Source organism: Mustela lutreola, chromosome 8, assembly GCF_030435805.1.
Source record: "Mustela lutreola isolate mMusLut2 chromosome 8, mMusLut2.pri, whole genome shotgun sequence".
In the NCBI taxonomy this organism is placed as follows: Eukaryota; Metazoa; Chordata; class Mammalia; order Carnivora; family Mustelidae; genus Mustela; species Mustela lutreola.
The window spans coordinates 106,548,598-106,571,625 of NC_081297.1; the positions used below are offsets into that span (position 1 = coordinate 106,548,598).

Sequence of the window (23,028 nt, forward strand, 5' to 3'; positions counted from 1 at the left end):
AATTATGCCTGGGCAGTAAGAGTTATTTGTCAAGGTGGCGCCCAATGTCATCAGGTAGGGTTTTTACAAACACTCAGGCCTGGGTCATGATTTGAATGAGAAGAGAGCTTATGGATTGGATTGCTGATGTTACCAATGTGTCATTATCTTGTGTCATCATAGTCAGTCATAATTAGGCATATTTTGGATTGGCAGATGGTAAATCTAATCTTGTGTCTTCACGTACTGATTCCTAATCATTGTGATTCGGACGTCACCGTCATATGTATGTATGTATGTAGATTTAGACTTCTTATCCCAGCAGGCCCTTAGCTTTACAGTGCTATGGCCAGAACCCAATGAAAGAAATGTAAATATCACAGATCAAGACAGAGCAGGTTCCTTGAGAAGCCAAGGATAATGGGCACCTGGTAATCAGGAAACAATTAATCTTATCTCTAACACAGGCATCTATAAATAGGGCAATTTATCATGCATTTCACAACATCTACTACAACTGTATACCTCTTAAGTTTTAAATGATGCTATGCTCTTGGAACTATTTATACTAGCAAGCTGCTGCCCACTGTTTCAGAGTGAGTCATCAGAGATATCTTAATTTTTCTACTTTTGTTATAAAGCAGTTTGATTTTTTTTGAGCTCTCACGGGTATAATTGATTCTGGATGTCATAAGGGTTCTTAGTTGTGAAATGTTAAGTAACAATGTTCTAGGCTTTTCAGTGGAGTGGTTACAGTCCAGGACAAAGAAACAGTTTAAACAACTCAAGTCACGAATTCTCTATTCTCTAATTGTTTGCCTTTTTTTTTTTCTTTTACCTTTTTGTAGCTCTTTGTCATTGCCTGTCTTTGTCATCATCATGCTGAAAGTTTGGGCCTCTCTGTACATTTCTCACTTGTGTTCTTTTTTCTACCTTTTCTTTGATATCTCCTTCTTTTTATCCTCTTTTGGTAATATTGTCTGGGCCACCTGAGTTCTTACATTTTTGTGCTTTAGCAATTATATTTTATAGAGTGGTCTTATAGCCTAAATATTTACACTCACCATCTCTCTTCTTTCCTACCCAGTAGAAATAATAGCTATTTTATATATGGGACTTAAAAGTTTAAAATGTAATGTCCTGTATATTATTTCAGGTTAAAGAAAGTGAAAGTCTCTTTTAAAGTACAATTATTTTAATTATAAAAGCCACTTAAAGGAGTGCTGTTATCTTAAAATATAGTCTTTTGATAATCTCCAGATAGTAGCAATTAAGATGAGCCCCCCTTCAGCAATCCTTTTTTCTTTCATATGGAAAGAGCAGCATATGCCTCTTGGCAAATATGCAAAATTCAAACCTAAAGAGGTATTGAACATCTCAGAACACAACAATTTTAAATATAGCTGGTCTGTTATCCACCTGGTTTATCCACCTCTATTTTTTGAGGTCCAAAGGGCCACAAAGTCTAGTTTTGAACTGCCTTTTCCTTCATTCTGGGGTTTTAGTATTCCTTTTGTTATGTTCAAGTTTCAGTGGGAATGAGCAGGCGCTGTGTGGTCACAAGTGAGAGAAGTGTCTGGCCCACAGCCCTGCGACCTCGTGTTCTTTCCACCAGACACCGATGCACCGTGCACGGGGGATTCTTGCTAGGGGCCTTGTAGAGATACTATAAAACAATACTGCTTCCGGGTGCCAGATTTTTTATGAGTTTGGTGGGTGTTTGATTGACAAGCATACCAGTGAAGTTAGGTAGGATTATAAAACTATGTTTTATCATAATGCCTTAATGTATTGTCAGTCATGATTTTTATAATTTCTCATTCACTTGTGGTGAGATTGTCTGAAAACTTTATTTCTGCTTTCTTTTGAGTCCTATACACTTTTGGGAAAGATTTGTTTGCTCCTTCATACTACTAGTAATAGTAATAATAAAAATAATGAGGAGGAATGTCATTACAACAAATTGAGACAATTGTTGTGTACCCAGCACTTGGCTATGCGAGGCATTTAGATAATGTCCATACTGAGCTCCAGATATGTACTGGGCACTGCACTACACCCTTGATAAACATGATTTCACTTAATCATTGGAAAAAACCTCAAAAGAATGGTTTTCCCCATTTTCCAGATGAGGAAATTGATCCTCAGATGCAAAAAGTCACATGTTCTTTCGAAACAGCTTTAAGTTTTTATTCCACACAGCTTCTTGGGAGCAGCTAAGGGACAAAGGAATGGAGATAGAATGAAAGGTGGCCTTGGGGGGTACTATGACCAGGGTCAAACTTTGTAAATGCAGGTTATTTTTCAGTCTGATATTTTAATGTCAATGATTACCCTGAAAGAAATAATGGTACTAATACTTATAAGGTCAAACAAGACCTAGAGTATTGATGAGGAAGCCGCAACCAAAGCTGTCTTTTAACTTTTAGACTAGGCAAGGGATCTTTCAAATGAATCAATGAACTGCAAATTAATTAAAGTTAATTAAATAGTAGGCCACACACTAAATTAATGTGTAGTGCCACTGACAGAAACAGGCGCTCTTTGAGAGGCTAGTGATTTAAGAAACTTTTTTCATTGTCTTTGAAAATAATTACATCTGCATTTCAATGTTAATACAATCAGTAATGAAAAGAATCTTATACTAACAGAACAGGAAGGGACTTTAGAACTCATGTATGTTAGCCCTGTCCAATTAGGATGAAAAATGAAGCCCAAAGCAATGACCTTGACTTGCCTGGTCCTAGAGGCAGTTATTGGCCAAATTAGGTCTACTGAGAACCTGCTTAAAAATAGACCCCTATCATGATTAAGCATGAAAATTTATATTTTAAAATAGTACGATTTTTTTTTTTCCTTTGGCCTGTATAATTTCCTTTGGGAGATATTTTAATGGAATCATCAGAATTGTTTCTACATATTATTCAGTAGCATTTTTCTATATTGGAATATGTTTTACTCTAATAGTAATAGAATTTTGTCTTTATAAATGTAATTATACTTCACTTATCTTATTTCCAAAGTAACTGTCAAATTTATTTAGTGATTAAATTCAAAATATATGCATTACAAAAAGAAAAACTAGTTAACTGTAATCCCTCAACTCAGAGGCAAATGTTAATATTTTCTTGGTTTTTTTCTTTTAGTCTTTCTTTCTAACATAAACATTATTTTTTTCACTTAATATAGTGGTATTATGTATCTGTTATATTCATCCTTAATAATATATTTCATATATTAAATAATGTGTTTTATCATATCATTAAATATTAATCTGTGACATCTCATTCTCTGTTGCTATTTCTATCTTAAACCAGTCCCTGATTGTTATTTTAGATGTGTCCTGGTATTTTACCTTAAAAAACACTTTTAACAAAGAAAACTTTTATAGCAAAATCTTCAGAAATTTGTCTAATTATTTTTATGAATTTATCAACCTACTTCACAGATTTCCATTTAAAAACTAAAATATCATTTTACTGAGATTCAAGATACTAGTCCCATTCCACCATCATTATTTAACTCAGTAAAAAAAAAAAAAAAAAATTCTAAATTTTTCTAAATTAAAAAAAATTGCTCTATTTTTCTACCTACTAAATGTTTTTAACCTCTACCCCAAAGTATCTCATTATCATGCATCTGCTTTTGGTAAAGTAAAAAAAGGTTCAACTTATCACCAAAATACAAAATAAATTAATTCAAGATGATATTGCTCTGCTTTCAAAACTTTTACCAAACCAATCAACTTTGTCATGGTCCTGTTTAAAATGAGAATAGAGGGGCACCTGGGTGCCTCAGTGGGTTAAGCCGCTGCCTTAGGCTCAGGTCATGATCCCAGGGTGCTGGGATCGAGTCCTGCATCAGGCTCTCTGCTAAGCAGGGAGCCTGCTTCCTCCTCTCTCTGCCTGCCTCTCTGCCTACTTGTGATCTCTCTCTGTCAAATAAAAAAATAAAATTTTTAAAAATAAATAAATAAAATGAGAATAGAGTAAAAGCTACAGTACAAGTTACACTAATTAGGTATAATTTTCTGCAGTGCTAGATCCTCGAGAAGATCAAGACACTTCCTTTTGGCTAAGCACTCCTCCAATCATCTCCTATGAAGACCGCTGGGAGAGACTAGCTTCCTCGTCCTGTATATGGATACTACTACACATGGAGAAATATAAGCACATTTCCTTCTCAGATAATAAAATTCTATTAAAAGATTTATTTCTGAGGCGGAAGTTTAAAAGAAATGACTGTGGGATATTCACATTCTTATAAACAATTTCCATGTCCGTGAGAAGGGGCCCGTCTCCCTGTTATCCTGATAGCAAGAATCTCACAAAACTCATTTGTACTGCTCATAACTATGGGTTCCATGGGGTTTTTCAGCTCATGCTTTCCCAACAAATGAGCTTTTTCATTTGTTCCTAATGACTTTGGTTTATACAAAGAGATCTTAAACTGTCCCCAGAGCAATCATTTTGCTAAAATGTTATTAGAACATCTTTACAAATTTAGCAACAAAAGGGGCTTCATTAACAATGGAAATCATCGGGAACCAAGGCCCTTAGCAAATTCAGTGCTCACCAGTCTTGTTTTATTTTCAGCAACGAGTACAATAATGTTGTGAACTATCCACTGACTCCTTAGCTGGTGGGTGGGTAAGGAAGTTGAGGAGTGGATGCCATGGGAAGAGATGCTCGAAAAATCCGGACGGTATTCTCTGGTTAATCGGCTCTGTCCTTGCTCTTGGAAGGAGACCTGTAAACCGGAAGCAGCGTGTACTCATGGCATCTGCTAATAGAGTCATTTCTTTCCTGAGAGTTTGGGGATTTGCAGACGAGACTGAGGGCTGTTTTTCAATGGACTATCCATAGGATTGAAATTAAATATGTAAACATATGTGTGTCTCATTTTTCTAGTAACCAAATTTGATTCATCTGCTGTGCACAGAGGGCCAGCTGCTGGAAAGCCTGCAAGTTGACCTGCAGCTTCTGGCAGAGCAAATCCAAATTATGGGGTTTTCTTTGGGTTTGACACTGCAGCTTGAGATGCAGAATCAGCCCCTATTCTGGGCAGCTTTGAGTTTAAAGGCCTCCTTTGCCCGGGATAAATTCTGCTAGATTCCTTCAGGGTGGTCTCTCTGTCATTTTATCCAGCACTTTATTGCTGAGTGCCCTTTTAAGACTTTTTTTTCTTCTTGCTGTGTGTATGGCCAGATTGCCATAGAGCAGTTCCTTCAGTACACCGCTAGCCTCTGTCCTTATGCTGGCCCAGAGGCGGCATTTTAACAAGTATCAGTTCAGTGCTGGGGAGCACTGAGGATACTTATTGTTGGAAATCTGGTCTCACCAACATTACATATTTCTCAAAGACGACTGATTAAACTGTGTATTAGAAAATTAACTTAAAAAAAAAAAAAGAGATTAGCGGCAACCCTATGGCCAGGCCAGTTCAGCACTGAGAAAATGATAGGTTGGATGTGTCCATATTACTCTGACTACTGCTACTAATAAAAACCAACGTATCAGGGGCACCTGGGTAGCTCAGTGGGTTAAGCCTCTGCCTTCGGCTCAGGTCATGATCCCAGGGTCTTGGGATTGAGCCCTGCATCAGGCTCTCTGCTCAGCAGGGGCCTGCTTCCCCTCTCCACCCCCCGCCTGCCTCTCTGCCTACTTGAGATCTCTGTCAAATAAATAAGTAAAATCTTACAAAACAAAACAAAAGCCAACGTATCATACTTTTGTTGTCATTAGCCATCTTGAAGCTGACAAAAATGGGAAAGACTGTCTTGTACAGATCATCTTGGATCTCAGTTTACTATATCGTGGTGATAGAGCAAAATATCCTCTCTCAGAACAGAGTCCCCTCACTTGCAAAAAGAAATGTATAAGGCAGACATCATGATATTATTATATAGACTAAATAAAATGTGTAACCTGAAACATGGTATTGCCCAGAGGTGTTATTTTCTACCTCTTGTGCTCCTCCAGCCAGTGCCCAGGGCTTTGGAGGGACAGTCCCTTTATTCATTTGTATGTGCCTCTTAGTTCTGCATCAGCCAACAGCATCTACTGAATAATGAAGTATGGACTATTGCTAGTGACTATGATATATGGCAGTCAAGTTATTTCTAAGGAATATAGTTTAATATCTGGTGGGTTTCTTTTCTTTCTTTTTTTTTTTTGCATTTTCTTTATTTCTGTATGCTTTTTCTATTGGAAACCATTGATATTGGAAATGCATTTCATAGGCAGTAACAAACTTAATTTAATGGACTCTATCCCTATATTCTCTTTAATATATTAATAACTTAATGACTCTCTATTAGAGCTAACGTTAAGAAAATGTACACTGAGAAAAAAAGGAAAATATACATTGATTGATGAGCTGATGATTTCAGTAGACATTTTATTGTTTTTTCTTGCAAATTTTTTGTCGATTGCTTGGCTAAAGTCATAACAATTATACAGTGTTTTGCTCTGTAGCCTATATTTGAAAGAAAAGACACATCCTCCTTTCTAGCTGTTGATTTAGAGAAAAACTAAGTTTCTTATTTTCTTATTGTTACTAAAGATGGAGGCGTATTTGTAATCCTGTATTGCATCTACCATGATTAAACATGGCAGCAATGTTTTCTGAAGCTCTGGGCTGGTTTTCTGAAGCTCTGGGCTGATGCTGTGTTCTTTTGTTTAAAACAAAACAAGCAGAGTGCTTGTCTTCTAATACCACAAAGACAAAAGGCTTTAGTCAGCAAGTTTAAAGTAACATTTGTCTGAACACTCCAGATCACTTACTTCTAGGAAGAGACAGAATAATATAGTTTTAGGCATTTCTGGGAACAATTAATTTTGTACGATTCTTCTAGCAAATCTCAGCATGTGGTATCCTGAAGCCCAGTGGTCTATATTCTGAGTGTCCTCCGTCCTCTGTAGCTGCTTAACAGAGCCAGATGAAGCATCTTCCCGGTGGTCATTCAGATACTTCCTCCTGTTTTCTAAATAGCCCTTCAACCATAGCAGTGTTTTAACCATCAGTCAAGGTCCTAAATCTTTAGAAGAGAGGGTTTTATCTTGCTGTCCAGAAAAAAACACCTGTTATCACTCACATTCAAGTTACAAGTAAGAAAATTAAATAGTGGATCACTGAATATGACACAAAGCAGAATGTATTTTTTTGACTTTTTGTAAGCATTCTAGTCTTCTTTCAGAGAAGTCAGTTTTTTAAAATGTGGGATATATACTGAGACTCGAGAGGACAATATTTAGTAGAAAATTGCTATGGTGAGTAAACATGAGCTTTTATAAGCTATAAATAGTCAAGAGTAATTAAATCCACTCACACTTTCCCACCATAATATTTATTTTGGAGTCCAAGTCAAAATTTAGTCTGTTTTTATAGTCACTTTTGTAAATGTAGGGAAAAAGACATTTTTTTTCTCAAAATTTATTACTTTATGTTTTATCTGTTTATTATCTCTATCAGTGATCTTCTAGGTTCTGCAATGTGAAGGCCTATTTGAGAAAAATAATTGTAGGGACACCTGTCCATGATTTTCGGAGAAATGTTTGTTTTATTCAAATTAGTCTCTTCAACCTGTGCTTTCTTGCCATTCTTGGGTCTACCAGTTATGAAAGCAAAATCTTTGATAAGTGTATTAATGTTGGTAGAACTATAGGCATCCTGCTTGCATTGTTTCTTTAAGCCTTTATATTCTGACCCTTTTTAAGGTTTTATTTATTTATTTGACAGAGAGAGAGAGAGAGAGAGAGAGATCACAAGCAGGGGGCGTGGCAGAGGGAAAGGGAGAAGCAGGCTCCCCTCTGAGCAGGGAGCCTGAGGCCAGGCTGGATCCTAGCACCTGAGACCATGACCTGAGCCTAAGGCAGACATTTAGCCCACTGAGCCACCAGGCACCCTGTGACTTTGGTTTAAATATAGTTTCAAGAATAGAAACAAAACTTGCATTCAAAATACATGATTTTGCATCGTTCAATTGCCAATTTTTAAAATCTTGTTACTATATAGTATTATTCTCTTTCAGGTAAAATCTGATTAACAAAATCATCTTTTTAAAAACTGACTGTAGTAAGGCAACATCTGTCTTTAGTTTCAATGCTATGAAGCATTTAATTAACAGAAAACCACCATGGGTTGCTTCTTTAGAATACCACTAAATGTTAGAGACATCGTCTACTGTACAGGAGTTTCACTACTAGATGAGGATGTCTGGGAATTCATATGGATGAAATTCCACTCCACTACAGCGGTTTCTGAGAAGAAAATATTATTGGAAGCCTTAACTTGCAGTGATGACAGGAACTTATTAAATAGGTGAGTCAATTAATTTTCTAAATTTTTTGTGTAATGAGAGTACTCTCAGCTAATCAAAGTACACTGAACTTGATTTTATTTCCTTGAATATAAGCTAGTTACGCTAGGATATAGCTAAAGAAAACTGCTGTGTTGACACGACTAATGCTAATTGAATTGAAAGAAACACCTTTGTTTCTCACTATAAAGATTTTTAAGTAAGTTGATAGCATCAGAACAAACTTGTGATTTCTTCACCAGCAAGATTTTTTTTAATTTAATTAATGAGCTAATTAAAATGCTATGAATTTGCTCTTCCCCCTTTTAAAAACAGAAAATTGTTCTGTTGATAAGTTGTATTGGTAGTTTACATAGGACTGTTTTTCTAAAGAATATGACAAATTATTATGCATGTAATTTTTGCAATTTTATAAAAATTTTTAAGTTATTGGGCTAAAAGCTTTTCTGCAATTCTATCCTTAAAGGCTTCTGAATCTATCACTGAATTCTGAGGTGGTGTTAGATCAAGATGCAATTGATGTGATAATCCATGTTGCTCGAAATCCACATGGCCGAGACCTTGCCTGGAAGTTTTTCAGAGATAAATGGAAGATATTAAATACCAGGTAGAATAAGAGTTCAATCATTCAAACCTGAATGAATAAATTAAAGGTGACATAGTAGAGATAAAAACCCAACTTTTTGTGTTAAAACTAAGGTCCAGATAATAGAATTGGATTTTAAAATAGTCAGCCAAGTTGAGTGTTGCCACTCCTGTGAAACTCAGAATTATTTTAACAATTCTATATTATTCATGTAATAAAGATTAAAGACTATGATTATATATGGAAATGTGAGAGTAAAAATGTTTAGCAGTACAACGTTTGTGGAAAATCTATTAAGTTGTCTAAGGTTGAAGAAATATCATACAGCTGTATTCTGAATGTGTTATAGAAAAAATGATTTATAAATTAGATATAATTTTTATACTACATAACAAGAAAATTTAACCTCTGCAAGAATTGTTTTTAAATTTTCTTTATATGTGAATATCATAAGACACCTGAAATAAAACCAAGATATAGAGAAGGAATATTTGAATCATTGTATAATCCTAGTTTCAATAGAATTCATTCCTGAGACATCTTGTTTCATGGTGAGACTTTTTCAGCCTCAATTTAAGAAAATGTTTCATTATGTATTTAAATATATTATAATAAATGTTGATTTATTACTCTGATAATCTCTATGGAATTTTAAAATTTAATTTATTATAAGGCATGTAGATGCTATGTGTTCTCAAACTTAAATGTCCCCAAAAAGTGAGCAGACCTCTTGTTCTGTCTATTAAAAATTGGTGTGTAAACATCATGTTTTTAAGGTACATAGACCTTTCTCAGTTGCCCTTGTATAAAGGGTTCCATTTGAATGGATGTGTCCTGTTAAAACACAATTCTATCTACAAATATTTCATCAGAAAGTGTTGATATTCCTAGAAGACACATTAGCTTTCTTGTATTTGCAGCTCAGAAATTGGAATGATTGGAAGATTAGAACTTACTTTGCTCTCATGTACCATAATATAGTGAATAGTCAGATACAAGGTGAAATTAATATATAGGAGCATTTCACTTTAAAAAGTGTCAAATATCTGCCAATACACAGCCTGTGTAGGGAGTGGTTTTGTCTATCAGGGCTCAGCAGAGTGGGCATGTATAGTTCAGTCCCAACCAAAAAATGTTTGGTTCCTACTGTGCTTATTTTGTATCGCTTGAGAGTCCATGGTCTCTAACCAAAAGCTAAAAAGGTTGAGATTTGGAAATGTTTAAATTCTTGACAAATAGAACTGTCTTCTTCATTGACTTCTACTGCTCTAGCAGTCCTTAAACACTGGAGTTCATGGAAGTGCTGTCCAAGGTACTCTATCTTTTGCAGATTGTCCCTGCTTTTAATTGCCATCTATTCCAATGGTTTCAATTGCTCCCAAATCTAGATCTCTTACTCAAACATTTTGTCTAAGCTTCACTCTATGATAGACAGTTGCTTGTTTGGCCCCCCTACTGAGGTGTACCTGCAAAGCTAAACCTATCATTATCCTCTTGTCTTCCTTTCCTCAGTAAATATTATGGCCATACACCAATTGCTCAAGCCAGACACTTGGAAAACTACAGATACCCCCTGGTCATGTATGACAATTAGGCCTGAGATATTGTCAATTTAACAAGTCCTAAAAGAAAGGTGCCACAATGCTGTAAGGAAGCATTAGAAAACCTCTTATAATGGGGGCTGAGCCTTTGCTTCCAAAACCTCAGAATCTTTTTTATCTTAATTCTGAGAGTATGGTAGTCTGTGATAGGTATCCTTAGCACAACAGAGATAAATCAATAAAATGAGAAACCTTTCCAACTCACCAATACAAACTGCTCCTTACTGTGGGTCATGAGTCAAGAATTTATGTCTGTGGCACAAGGATTATGCAATCCAGGTGAACAACTAAATACTTCAATTTAATGTCTACATGAAAACATACTAATATTTGGGAAGCATTTCAAAGAAATCTGGCTCAGTTTCTAAGCATGAAAAAGGAGAATGCCAATGTCAATTGTGACTGACTAGACCAAAGGAGCTGTGTGACATACTGTTAATGCCCATGTTTTTCTTATACTCCTCTTTCTTTTGTTGGGATTTCCTTTTTTTTTTTTTTTTCTTATAGTGAACTAGGTTGCTTTAAAGTTGAAAGTTTTAAAATATTTGTTCCTCAGGCCTTAGATCGAAAATATAACAATAATTCCTAAATCTAATTTTAGAGGAGTCCTTTTTTTTTTTTAAATGTACTACAACATAGACCTCCCTGAAACATTTTGAGCCAAATCAGGTGGCATCTGATATTATTCTGCAGTCACAGCTCTTTGCACCTCCTTGGCTCCCTGGAGAAATGACCTTGAAATGGTCTGAGATCTTAATGGCAACAAGATAACATTGGTCAAATGGAGCCTTTGAAAAGGATTTAAAAAAAAAAAAATCTGAAGAGTAGGATTTCTTAAATTATTGCTTATATAACATCAAGTCTTTTTTTTTTTTACTCTTTCTAGGTATGGAGAGGCATTATTTATGAATTCCAAACTCATTAGTGGAGTTACAGAATTTCTTAATACCGAAGGTGAACTCAAAGAGGTAAATATTTTAATATAGGAGTTCTAATGATTTTCTTTTATAAATATATAAAATTATACATTTCTTTTAACCACTTTTTTTTCTGACAGACTCCTATTTCTTTAAAAAACACACGTTCATGCTAACGACTTGAATTAATTCATTATTTGCAAAGGTATTTCTATTGTATTAAACATGAAATGTCTTCGGAGGGCACCTCTGTGGCTCAGTCGGTTGAGAATCTGACTCTTGGTTTGAGCTCGGGTCATGATCTCAGAGTTTTGAGATCCCCTCCTGGGGCTCTGTGCACCCAGTGCAGAGTCTACTTGTTCCTCTTTCTCCCCCTCTGCCCATCCCTCTGTGCCCCTGCACATGTGAATGTTAGCTTTCTCTTTATCAAATAAGTAAATACAATCTAAGAACAGACAGACATAAAATGCCTTCTAGAGGTGTTTAAATATAATGATTCTCAAACTCCAGGACTCCAAATCCACTCCCAGTATCTTTGATCCAATCCGCTGCTCCTGGGCTGATGATGTGAACCCAGGTTGGGATCCTAGAAATAACAGAACCATCCTGTCACAATGACTCAGCATTAGGGTACAAAGGATCAAGGATTGTGTTAAGATATAGAACTTGAGTCTCCCTGCTTCATGTTCAGGCAGATTACAGGGTGTGGATCAGCAGGTGTGATTATAAAGCTTCGTGCTATCTAGTCTGTTCAGTGGAATGAATTCAGTGTATGAAAGAGGATATATCTGGCAATATATATTGAGATTAACAGTTTGTTGAAAATTCTGCTTGATTTAATCATACATGAATTTCATTAAAGAAAATGAACAATTCTTTAAGGACTAGTGTCCAGTTTAGAGTATATCTAATGTTTCTTTTTTTTTTTTTTTCCTGGTTTATTTCTCTGGAAATTTAAACCAGCTTTCCCCCCACCCCCAACCTTTAACTCACATTTGTAGAAGAGGGGGTGTGAAATGGGGAGGGATAAGTATGTAGGAGGGAGGAAAAACATAGATACTTTAAAAAAAATTTTTTTTTAAAGATTTTATTTATTTGAGAGAAAGAGAATGAGAGAGAGAGAGAGAGAGAGCATGAGAAGTGGGAAGGTCAGAGGGAGAAGCAGATTCCCTGCTGAGCAGGGAGCCTGATTTGGGACTCTAGGATCATGACCTGAGCTGAAGGCAGTCGCTTAACCAAGTGAGCCACCCAGGCATCCTGATACAATTTTTTTTTTTTAAGATTTTATATATTTATTTGACAGAGATCACAAGTAGGCAGAGAGGGAGACAGAGAGAGAGAGGGGAAAGCAGGCTCCCTGCTGAGCAGAAAGTCCGATGTGGGGCTCGATCCCAGGACCCTGGGATCATGACCTGAGCCGAACGCAGAGGCTTTAACCCACTGAGCCACCCAGGTGCCTCTAGATCCTTTTAAAGGATTCTGATGAGCTGGGCTTCAACCATCTACTTTTTTTCTGCTGCTTCCCTCCGTTACAAAGGATTGCTGAGATTTGGCTTTGACAATCATGGCTTCCTCGATTCTCACTCATCGAATATCTGGGCTGTGACCCAGAGCTAAACATATCCAGCAGCATTTCCCTAGAAGCATCTCCCTGGCACCACCCTTAACATCTTCTAATAGTGCCGGTGTTGTATGACCATCCCGCATGCCCTGACTTGGATTCTTGCACATGACGAGCTAAGCTAAGCTAAGTCTCTGATTGTAATGATTTGAAATTCAATTTTTACCCCTGCTGTGTGTTCCCAACCCTAAAGGATTTGGTTCTGAAAGCCCCAGCCCAATGTTTTACTAATTTTTTTTAATGAAGGAAGCTAAATGAGAAGGACTCCTTTCATAACCATATGAAACAATGAAGAAACAATTAAATGAATGATTGCTTCCAATTTTCTCTGTATTTAAATGAAGTACTTTTAATTTCTTGATTTTACATTCAATAATCAGTGAGTAAAAGACTCATTTACTCACAACCTATGAAGCCACTGAAGTGAGCACCTTCTCCTGTCTTCTTCCCAGTATTCTCTGCCTTTGCCTCCTTTCTTGCTGACTCACTTCTGTTCCCGCTTCCTTTGCTTCACCCTCAAACTCTTATCAGTCTTTTCTACTTTCCTTGTATCAGGTATACCCAGGCCCTGGGAAAACGTCTTTTAAATGGATATTTATTTGACTTTATTGTACGCTGACCACTTTGTTTTACTTACTTCTCACATATTTTTTTAATATTTTTCCACTTGATTTAATTGTCATTTGAAATGTCCTTGTAATGAAAAGTGCAGTTTCACACCTGAAACTAAACTGTGGTTTTTATTCCATTATCTACACAGCAGCTAACCTCACACTATCTGGCTGTGGCATGAGTTAGGAATCGCTTCCCGACATGGCTGCTTGTGCTGACTTTCTTTCTTTCTTTTTTTTTTAAGGTTTTATTTATTTATTTGACAGAGAGAAATCACAAGTAGATGGAGAGGCAGGTAGAGAGAGAGAGAGGGGGAAGCAGGCTCCCTGCTGAGCAGAGAGCACGATGCGGGACTCGATCCCAGGACCCTGAGATCATGACCTGAGCCGAAGGCAGCGGCTTAACCCACTGAGCCACCCAGGCGCCCCTTGTGCTGACTTTCTAGTTTGATAGTTGCCCTCTGAGGATTTTCCATACGTTCATTATCTCATCATTGTCTTTAAGATTGGGGACCACTGTTATAGAGTAGGATGGCAGTTTGCTTTGTATTGCTCATTACTCCCTCCTCCCACGCCCATTAATGTAAAGCAGGTGAGGAAATTCCAGACTCATCCTCTAATAACCAATGAACCTCACAAGCAGAAAACCCAATGCCCTCCCTTTGGATGTGGGAATAGTCTTATTTTCAAGACTATATATAGATCAAAAGGGAACCGGCATCTTTATGAATTCTGAAAACTCAGCTGAGGTGTTAATGACCCCATCAGACCCAGGGGCATTCAGTAGAGAAATAGGAGTAGTTGCAAGGTCCCTTCCTCAAAACTGCCTTCTAGTACCTGAAACTGGCAATTTCCTTCTAATTATTTGAATTTGAAAACTATTTCTCCATGAAACAGTGTGTTATTTCCTTAATTTTAAACTAATGGAAGTACAACCTGAGGGAGCGACAGAAGCCCTTTGCCAGTTTTTCATACTGATGTCTGTTGAGCAATTCTCTCCAGAGCTCCTTTTTCTGCCTCTTGAATCTCATCGGCAGCCCTGTTGTGGAGGAACATAGATCCTGGGCATCACAGACATCCCATTTACAGTTTTAATGTTGAAAATATAAACCTCATAATAGGGCAATAGCTAATTCAATTCATTTATATGGTTACTGAGAGTATATTATGTTTTGCAATTTACTCTACAAATAATTTATTTTGTGATGTTTAGGGTCTTGGGTACCCTAAAATCAGAGTTTCTTTTTAAATGTGAAAATGCCTTCTAATGGAGAAATTAACAAACATGTCTAGAAATTTTATGCTAAGAACAGGAAGCACAAACAACTCTGACATCTTACTAAATGCTATTTTATAAAAATGTCTAAACTTGCAACATTTTCAAATAAAAGCAGAAGATGGCATAAATATTTAGGAAACACAATAATAAAAGCTAATAACAGCAGAAAATTACCAAAGAACTGCAGAAATAAGCAAACCGGAATGCCAAGTGTCTTCCATCTACCCTGTGCCCTCTAAAGTCAGGCAAAGGGTCTGGAAGGTGCTATGATCACACACCCCCGGACCTGTTAGATGGCTGCTCTGACCACATGTTTGCCAGAAGAGCTGCAGAGGAATCTGGGCATAAAATCAATTTGTGTCAACCACGGAAAGTGGGCCATATGTGTTCTGATGAATAAGCTACTCCCAAGATTCATTCAAGTCACCTCAGGCTCTCTGAGCTCACGAGGCTAGTACTTAGTGCACTTAAATAGTGATTTAAGAAATGAATCCCTGGAGACCCACCACTTATATTTTTTATTGATGGTTCTCTTGCAAGATAATCTGACCTACTGTCTTTGTGTCAATAACACATTCATATTCAAACCCATAGTTTGCCTTTGAGGAGGACTTAAGTGTTTTACTTCCAGTGTTCAGGCTGGCTTGCTCTGTCTCCCATCAAGGGGCCAAGAACATGCTGTACAGAGTCAAAGTTGCCAGTGGGTCATTTATCACTATCTGGCATATTTAGTACTGCTGAGGAAAGCCTGTAATAATGCAGAATGTATTTTAAGAGCAGCAAATATAATTTTTTCCTGATTGACATATATTATGTAAAGAATACCACTATAATGAACATATGTGATATATACATGTATGCTGTGATATACATATTTGTGTAATAAAACAATTCAAGACATAGATCATGATGTATTACTTGTTGCTATAGGAATATAGACTGAATGAATCCAAACATATAAATACCAATGAATTATTGCATTAATCAGTTAAAATTTAAAAATATGATTCAGTGTTTCCATTAGACTTCCTTTTAATATATGTGTGTCTGTTACAGGCATATGTGTGTGGCACGGTGCCTGGAATATTGAAGATATTCAGTAAATTCCCATGTCTTCCCTTCTTCCTCTTAGCATGTGTAAATTTGGTAAAATGTCAAATCAATTTTCAGGGTAGCATCAATAAATCTTTGCTATATGTTGGATATTTTACATGTTTGTTATCAAAGCATAGGGATTTTGAAGTCTTATAAAGGATATAGCTCTACGATGAAGTCATCCATTGCTAATGATGTGGAGGGGCATGGGGCTTTGTAGGAAAGTGGAGGAAAAACTTTGAGAAAACCGATGGGTATCATGTAATCAAAGTAACACTGTCATAAACAAACCGAGCTACCAATGAACCACTTTCTAGATTAACTCAGAAAGGTATTAAGAAGTCCATTTTAAATGCCTTTCCCCCTGTCCCTGAGTCAGTCTTGCTGCACTACATTTCGCTCCTGGCATGTCCTCCATGTGGCACCCACCATATGATGAATCACACCCACACTAATTACACCACTAATGTTTCTGTGTTGCAAGCTGATTTTTCACATTTGCCTATTAGCATTGAGATTGTTGGTTGGTTGCCAGTTTCTTAACATATTGAACAGAAAGACTGCTAGAAAGACTCTTGAAACAAAATCCCTGAGCGTTCCCAGAATATGTGAACTCTCTAGAGAAAATCTTATATCCAGAAAAATATTAGCAAAATATCTTAAAATGGTAACTTATTTTAATTAAGTGCTCAAAGTCTCTAGCTAAATGAGTCCACATTTAACTATCTTTCATTCTTTCTAAGCTGAGTCACTTGGGCAACTGAAATGTCATTAATCATCCAGTTTTCACAGCATCGTTACTTTCTTCCCACCACCCAATATCTGGTAATCCTTTGCTGCTAAAGATAGTGTCAACCCCTTATGCTACTTATTTGGGGATGATGAAGAAGATTTGGATCTCTACCAACAAAGAGTGAGCTTTAATCCTTATCTTCAGTTTTTGAGGCTATTTGAACATTGATGTGCTTCGTAATTAGAACTAGCCTTGGCCACAGTCCGGTCAACCTATTACGAAAAGATAAATATGTCTGTTTTAATATTTACTTAGGAAACAAGAATCTGAATTTGGAACTCTTTTTTTTTTTTTTTTTTTTTTTTTTTTTTTTTTTAATTTTTTATTTTTTATAAACATATATTTTTTATATACATATATTTTTATCCCCAGGTCTGTGAATCACCAGGTTTACACACTTCACAGCACTCACCAAATCACATACCCTCCCCAATGTCCATAATCCCACCCCCTTCTCCCCAACCCCCTCCCCCCGGCAACCCTCAGTTTGTTTTGTGAGATTAAGAATCACTTATGGTTTGTCTCCCTCCCAATCCCATCTTGTTTCATTGATTCTTCTCCTACCCACTTAAGCCCCCATGTTGCATCACCACTTCCTCATATCAGGGAGATCATATGATAGTTGTCTTTCTCTGCTTGACTTATTTCGCTAAGCATGATACGCTCTAGTTCCATCCATGTTGTTGCAAATGGCAAGATTTCATTTCTTTTGATGGCTGCATAGTATTCCATTGTGTATATATACCACATCTTCTTGATCCATTCATCTGTTGATGGACATCTAGGTTCTTTCCATAGTTTGGCTATTGTGGACATTGCTGCTATAAACATTCGGGTGCATGTGCCCCTTTGGATCACTACATTTGTATCTTTAGGGTAAATACCCAATAGTGCAATTGCTGGGTCATAGGGCAGTTCTATTTTCAACATTTTGAGGAACCTCCATGCTGTTTTCCAGAGTGGCTGCACCAGCTTGCATTCCCACCAACAGTGTAGGAGGGTTCCCCTTTCTCCGCATCCTCGCCAGCATCTGTCATTTCCTGACTTGTTGATTTTAGCCATTCTGACTGGTGTGAGGTGATATCTCATTGTGGTTTTGATTTGTATTTCCCTGATGCCAAGTGATATGGAGCACTTTTTCATGTGTCTGTTGGCCATCTGGATGTCTTCTTTGCAGAAATGTCTGTTCATGTCTTCTGCCCATTTCTTGATTGGATTATTTGTTCTTTGGGTGTTGAGTTTGCTAAGTTCTTTATAGATTCTGGACACTAGTCCTTTATCTGATATGTCGTTTGCAAATATCTTCTCCCATTCTGTCAGTTGTCTTTTGATTTTGTTAACTGTTTCCTTTGCTGTGCAAAAGCTTTTGATCTTGATGAAATCCCAGTAGTTCATTTTTTCCCTTGCTTCCCTTGCCTTTTGCGTTGTTCCTAGGAAGATGTTGCTGCGGCAGAGGTCGAAGAGGTTGCTGCCCGTGTTCTCCTCAAGGATTTTGATGGATTCCTTTCGTACATTGAGGTCCTTCATCCATTTTGAGTCTATTTTTGTGTGTGGTGTAAGGAAATGGTCCAATTTCATTTTTCTGCATGTGGCTGTCCAATTTTCCCAGCACCATTTATTGAAAAGGCTGTCTTTTTTCCATTGGACATTCTTTCCTGCTTTGTCGAAGATTAGTTGACCATAGAGTTGAGGGTCTATTTCTGGGCTCTCTATTCTGTTCCATTGATCTATGTGTCTGTTTTTGTGCCAGTACCATGCTGTCTTGATGATGACAGCTTTGTAATAGAGCTTGAAGTCCGGAATTGTGATGCCACCAACGTTGGCTTTCTTTTTCAATATCCCTTTGGCTATTCGAGGTCTTTTCTGGTTCCATATAAATTTTAGAATTATTTGTTCCATTTCTTTGAAAAAGATGGATGGTACTTTGATAGGAATTGCATTAAATGTGTAGATTGCTTTAGGTAGCATAGACATTTTCACAATATTTATTCTTCCAATCCAGGAGCATGGAACATTTTTCCATTTCTTTGTGTCTTCCTCAATTTCTTTCATGAGTACTTTATAGTTTTCTGAGTATAGATTCTGTGTCTCTTTGGTTAGGTTTATTCCTAGGTATCTTATGGTTTTGGATGCAATTGTAAATGGGATTGACTCCTTAATATCTCTTTCTTCTGTCTTGCTGTTGGTGTAGAGAAATGCAACTGATTTCTGTGCATTGATTTTATATCCTGACACTTTACTGAATTCCTGTATAAGTTCTAGCAGTTTTGGAGTGGAGTCTTTTGGGTTTTCCACATATAGTATCATATCATCTGCGAAGAGTGATAATTTGACTTCTTCTTTGCCGATTTGGATGCCTTTAATTTCCTTTTGTTGTCTGATTGCTGAGGCTAGGACCTCTAGTACGATGTTGAATAGCAGTGGTGATAATGGACATCCCTGCCGTGTTCCTGACCTTAGCGGAAAAGCTTTCAGTTTTTCTCCATTGAGAATGATATTTGCGGTGGGTTTTTCATAGATGGCTTTGATGATATTGAGGTATGTGCCCTCTATCCCTACACTTTGAAGAGTTTTGATCAGGAAGGGATGTTGTACTTTGTCAAATGCTTTTTCAGCATCTATTGAGAGTATCATATGGTTCTTGTTCTTACTTTTATTGATGTGTTGTATCACATTGACTGATTTGCGGATGTTGAACCAACCTTGCAGCCCTGGAATAAATCCCACTTGGTCGTGGTGAATAATCTTTTTAATGTACTGTTGAATCCGATTGGCTAGTATTTTGTTGAGTATTTTCGCATCTGTGTTCATCAAGGATATCGGTCTATAGCTCTCTTTTTTGGTGGGATCCTTGTCTGGTTTTGGGATCAAGGTGATGCTGGCCTCATAAAATGAGTTTGGAAGTTTTCCTTCCATTTCTATTTTTTGGAACAGTTTCAGGAGAATAGGAATTAGTTCTTCTTTAAATGTTTGGTAGAATTCCCCCGGGAAGCCGTCTGGCCCTGGGCTTTTGTTTGTTTGGAGATTTTTAATGACTGTTTCAATCTCCTTACTGGTTATGGGTCTGTTCAGGCTTTCTATTTCTTCATGGTTCAGTTGTGGTAGTTTATATGTTTCTAGGAATGCATCCATTTCTTCCAGATTGTCAAATTTATTGCCGTAGAGTTGCTCATAGTATGTTCTTATAATAGTTTGTATTTCCTTGGTGTTAGTTGTGATCTCTCCTCTTTCATTCATTATTTTATTTATTTGGGTCCTTTCTCTTTTCTTTTTGATAAGTCGGGCCAGGGGTTTATCAATTTTATTAATTCTTTCAAAGAACCAGCTCCTAGTTTCGTTGATTTGTTCTATTGTTTTTTTGGTTTCTATTTCATTGATTTCTGCTCTGATCTTTATGATTTCTCTTCTCCTGCTGGGCTTAGGGTTTCTTTCTTGTTCCTTCTCCAGCTCCTTTAGGTGTAGGGTTAGGTTGTGTACCTGAGACCTTTCTTGTTTCTTGAGAAAGGCTTGTACCGCTATATATTTTCCTCTCAGGACTGCCTTTGTTGTGTCCCACAGATTTTGAACCGTTGTATTTTCATTATCATTTGTTTCCATGATTTTTTTCAATTCTTCTTTAATTTCCCGGTTGACCCATTCATTCTTTAGAAGGATACTGTTTAGTCTCCATGTATTTGGGTTCTTTCCAAACTTCCTTTTGTGGTTGAGTTCTAGCTTTAGAGCATTGTGGTCTGAAAATATGCAGGGAATGATCCCAATCTTTTGATACCGGTTGAGTCCTGATTTAGGACCGAGGATGTGATCTATTCTGGAGAATGTACCATGTGCACTAGAGAAGAATGTGTATTCTGTTGCTTTGGGATGAAATATTCTGAATATATCTGTGATGTCCATCTGGTCCAGTGTGTCATTTAAGGCCTTTATTTCCTTGCTGATCTTTTGCTTGGATGACCTGTCCATTTCAGTGAGGGGAATATTAAAGTCCCCTACTATTATTGTATTGTTGTTTATGTGTTTCTTTGATTTTGTTATTAATTGGTTTATATAGTTGGCTGCTCCCACGTTGGGGGCATAGATATTTAAAATTGTTAAATCTTCTTGTTGGACAGACCCTTTGAGTATGATATAGTGTCCTTCCTCATCTCTTATTACAGTCTTTGGCTTAAAATCTAATTGATCTGATATAAGGATTGCCACTCCTGCTTTCTTCTGATGTCCATTAGCATGGTAAATTCTTTTCCACCCCCTCACTTTAAATCTGGAGGTGTCTTCGGGCTTAAAATGTGTTTCTTGGAGGCAACATATAGATGGGTTTTGTTTTTTTATCCATTCTGATACCCTGTGTCTTTTGACAGGGGCATTTAGCCCATTCACATTCAGGGTAACTATTGAGAGATATGAATTTAGTGCCATTGTATTGCCTGTAAGGTGACTGTTACTGTATATGGTCTCTGTTCCTTTCTGATCTACCACTTGTAGGCTCTCTCTTTGCTTAGAGGACCCCTTTCAATATTTCCTGTAGAGCTGGTTTGGTATTTGCAAATTCTTTCAGTTGTTGTTTGTCCTGGAAGCTTTTAATCTCTCCTTCTATTTTCAATGATAGCCTAGCTGGATATAGTATTCTTGGCTGCATGTTTTTCTCGTTTAGTGCTCTGAAAATATCATGCCAGCTCTTTCTGGCCTGCCAGGTCTCTGTGGATAAGTCAGCTGCCAATCTAATATTTTTACCATTGTATGTTACAGACTTCTTTTCCCGGGCTGCTTTCAGGATTTTCTCTTTGTCATTGAGACTTGTAAATTTTACTATTATGTGACGGGGTGTGGGCCTATTCTTATTTATTTTGAGGGGCATTCTCTGAACCTCCTGAATTTTGATGCTTGTTCCCTTTGCCATATTGGGGAAATTCTCCCCAATAATTCTCTCCAGTATACCTTCTGCTCCCCTCTCACTTTCTTCTTCTTCTGGAATCCCAATTATTCTAATGTTGTTTCGTCTTATGGTGTCACTTATTTCTCGAATTCTCCCCTCGTGGTCCAGTAGCTGTTTGTCCCTCTTTTGATCAGCTTCTTTATTCTCTGTCATTTGGTCTTCTATATCACTAATTCTTTCTTCTGCCTCATTTATCCTAGCAGTTAGAGCCTCCATTTTTGATTGCACCTCATTAATAGCTTTTTTGATTTCAACTTGGTTAGATTTTAGTTCTTTTATTTCTCCAGAAAGGGCTTTTATATCTCTCGAGAGGGTTTCTCTAATATCTTCCATGCCTTTTTCGAGCCCGGCTAGAACCTTGAGAATTGTCATTCTGAACTCTAGATCTGACATATTACCGATGTCTGTATTGATTAGGTCCCTAGCCTTCGGTACTGCCTCTTGTTCTTTTTTTTGTGGTGAATTTTTACGTCTTGTCATTTTGTCCAGATAAGAGTAAATGAAGGGGCAAGTAAAATACTAAAAGGGTGGCAACAACCCCAGGAAAATATGCTTTAGCCAAATTAGAAGAGATCCAAAATCGTGAGTGGGGAGAAAGGGGATAAAAAGAGGTTCAAAAAGGAAGAAAGAAAAAAGAAAAAAAAAAAAAAAAAAAAAAAAAAAAAAGAAAAGAATTTTTTTTTAAAAAAGAAAACACCTAAGAAAAATGTAAAAAAATATATATATATATTAGATAAACTAGTAAAAAATCGTTAAAAAAGAAAAAGAAAAAGGTAACAGTTAAAAAAAAAAAAAAAATTTTACCCGAAGGCGAGAAAAAAAAAAAAAAAAAATGAAAAAGAAAAAATTAAATTAACTGCAAGACTAAAAAAAATCACAGGAAAGAAGCCATGAGTTCCGTGCTTGGCTTTCTCCTCCTCTGGAATTCTGCTGCTCTCCTTGGTATTGAAACCGCACTCCTTGGTAGGTGAGCTTGGTCTCAGCTGGATTTCTTGTTGATCTTCTGGGGGAGGGGCCTGTTGTAGTGATTTTCAAGTGTCTTTGCCCCAGGCGGAATTACACCGCCCTTACCCGGGGCCGGGGTGAGTAATCCGCTCGGGTTTGCTTTCAGGAGCTTTTGTTCCCTGAGCGCTTTCCGTAGAGTTCCAGAGGACGGGAATACAAATGGCGGCCTCCTGGTCTCCGGCCCGGAGGAGCCGAGAGCCCAGGGCCCCACTCCTCAGTGCGCCCTCAGAGAACAGCGCCCAGTTACTCCCGTCTGCCTGACCTCCGGCCGCGCTCCGAGCTCACCGAGCC

At 37.2% G+C, this 23,028-nt stretch overlaps 1 protein-coding gene across 1 annotated transcript in view; it reads left to right on the forward strand.

Annotated features, from left to right (window-relative positions):
• The window catches only part of TRHDE (thyrotropin releasing hormone degrading enzyme), a 381,409-nt gene that overhangs the window by 350,452 nt on the left and 7,929 nt on the right, over positions 1 to 23,028 (forward strand). Inside the window, exons 16-18 of the mRNA XM_059186345.1 lie at positions 8,134 to 8,301; positions 8,766 to 8,906; positions 11,373 to 11,454. Of these exons, the coding sequence (XP_059042328.1) occupies positions 8,134 to 8,301; positions 8,766 to 8,906; positions 11,373 to 11,454 (391 nt within the window). The remainder of the gene's footprint in view (positions 1 to 8,133; positions 8,302 to 8,765; positions 8,907 to 11,372; positions 11,455 to 23,028) is intronic.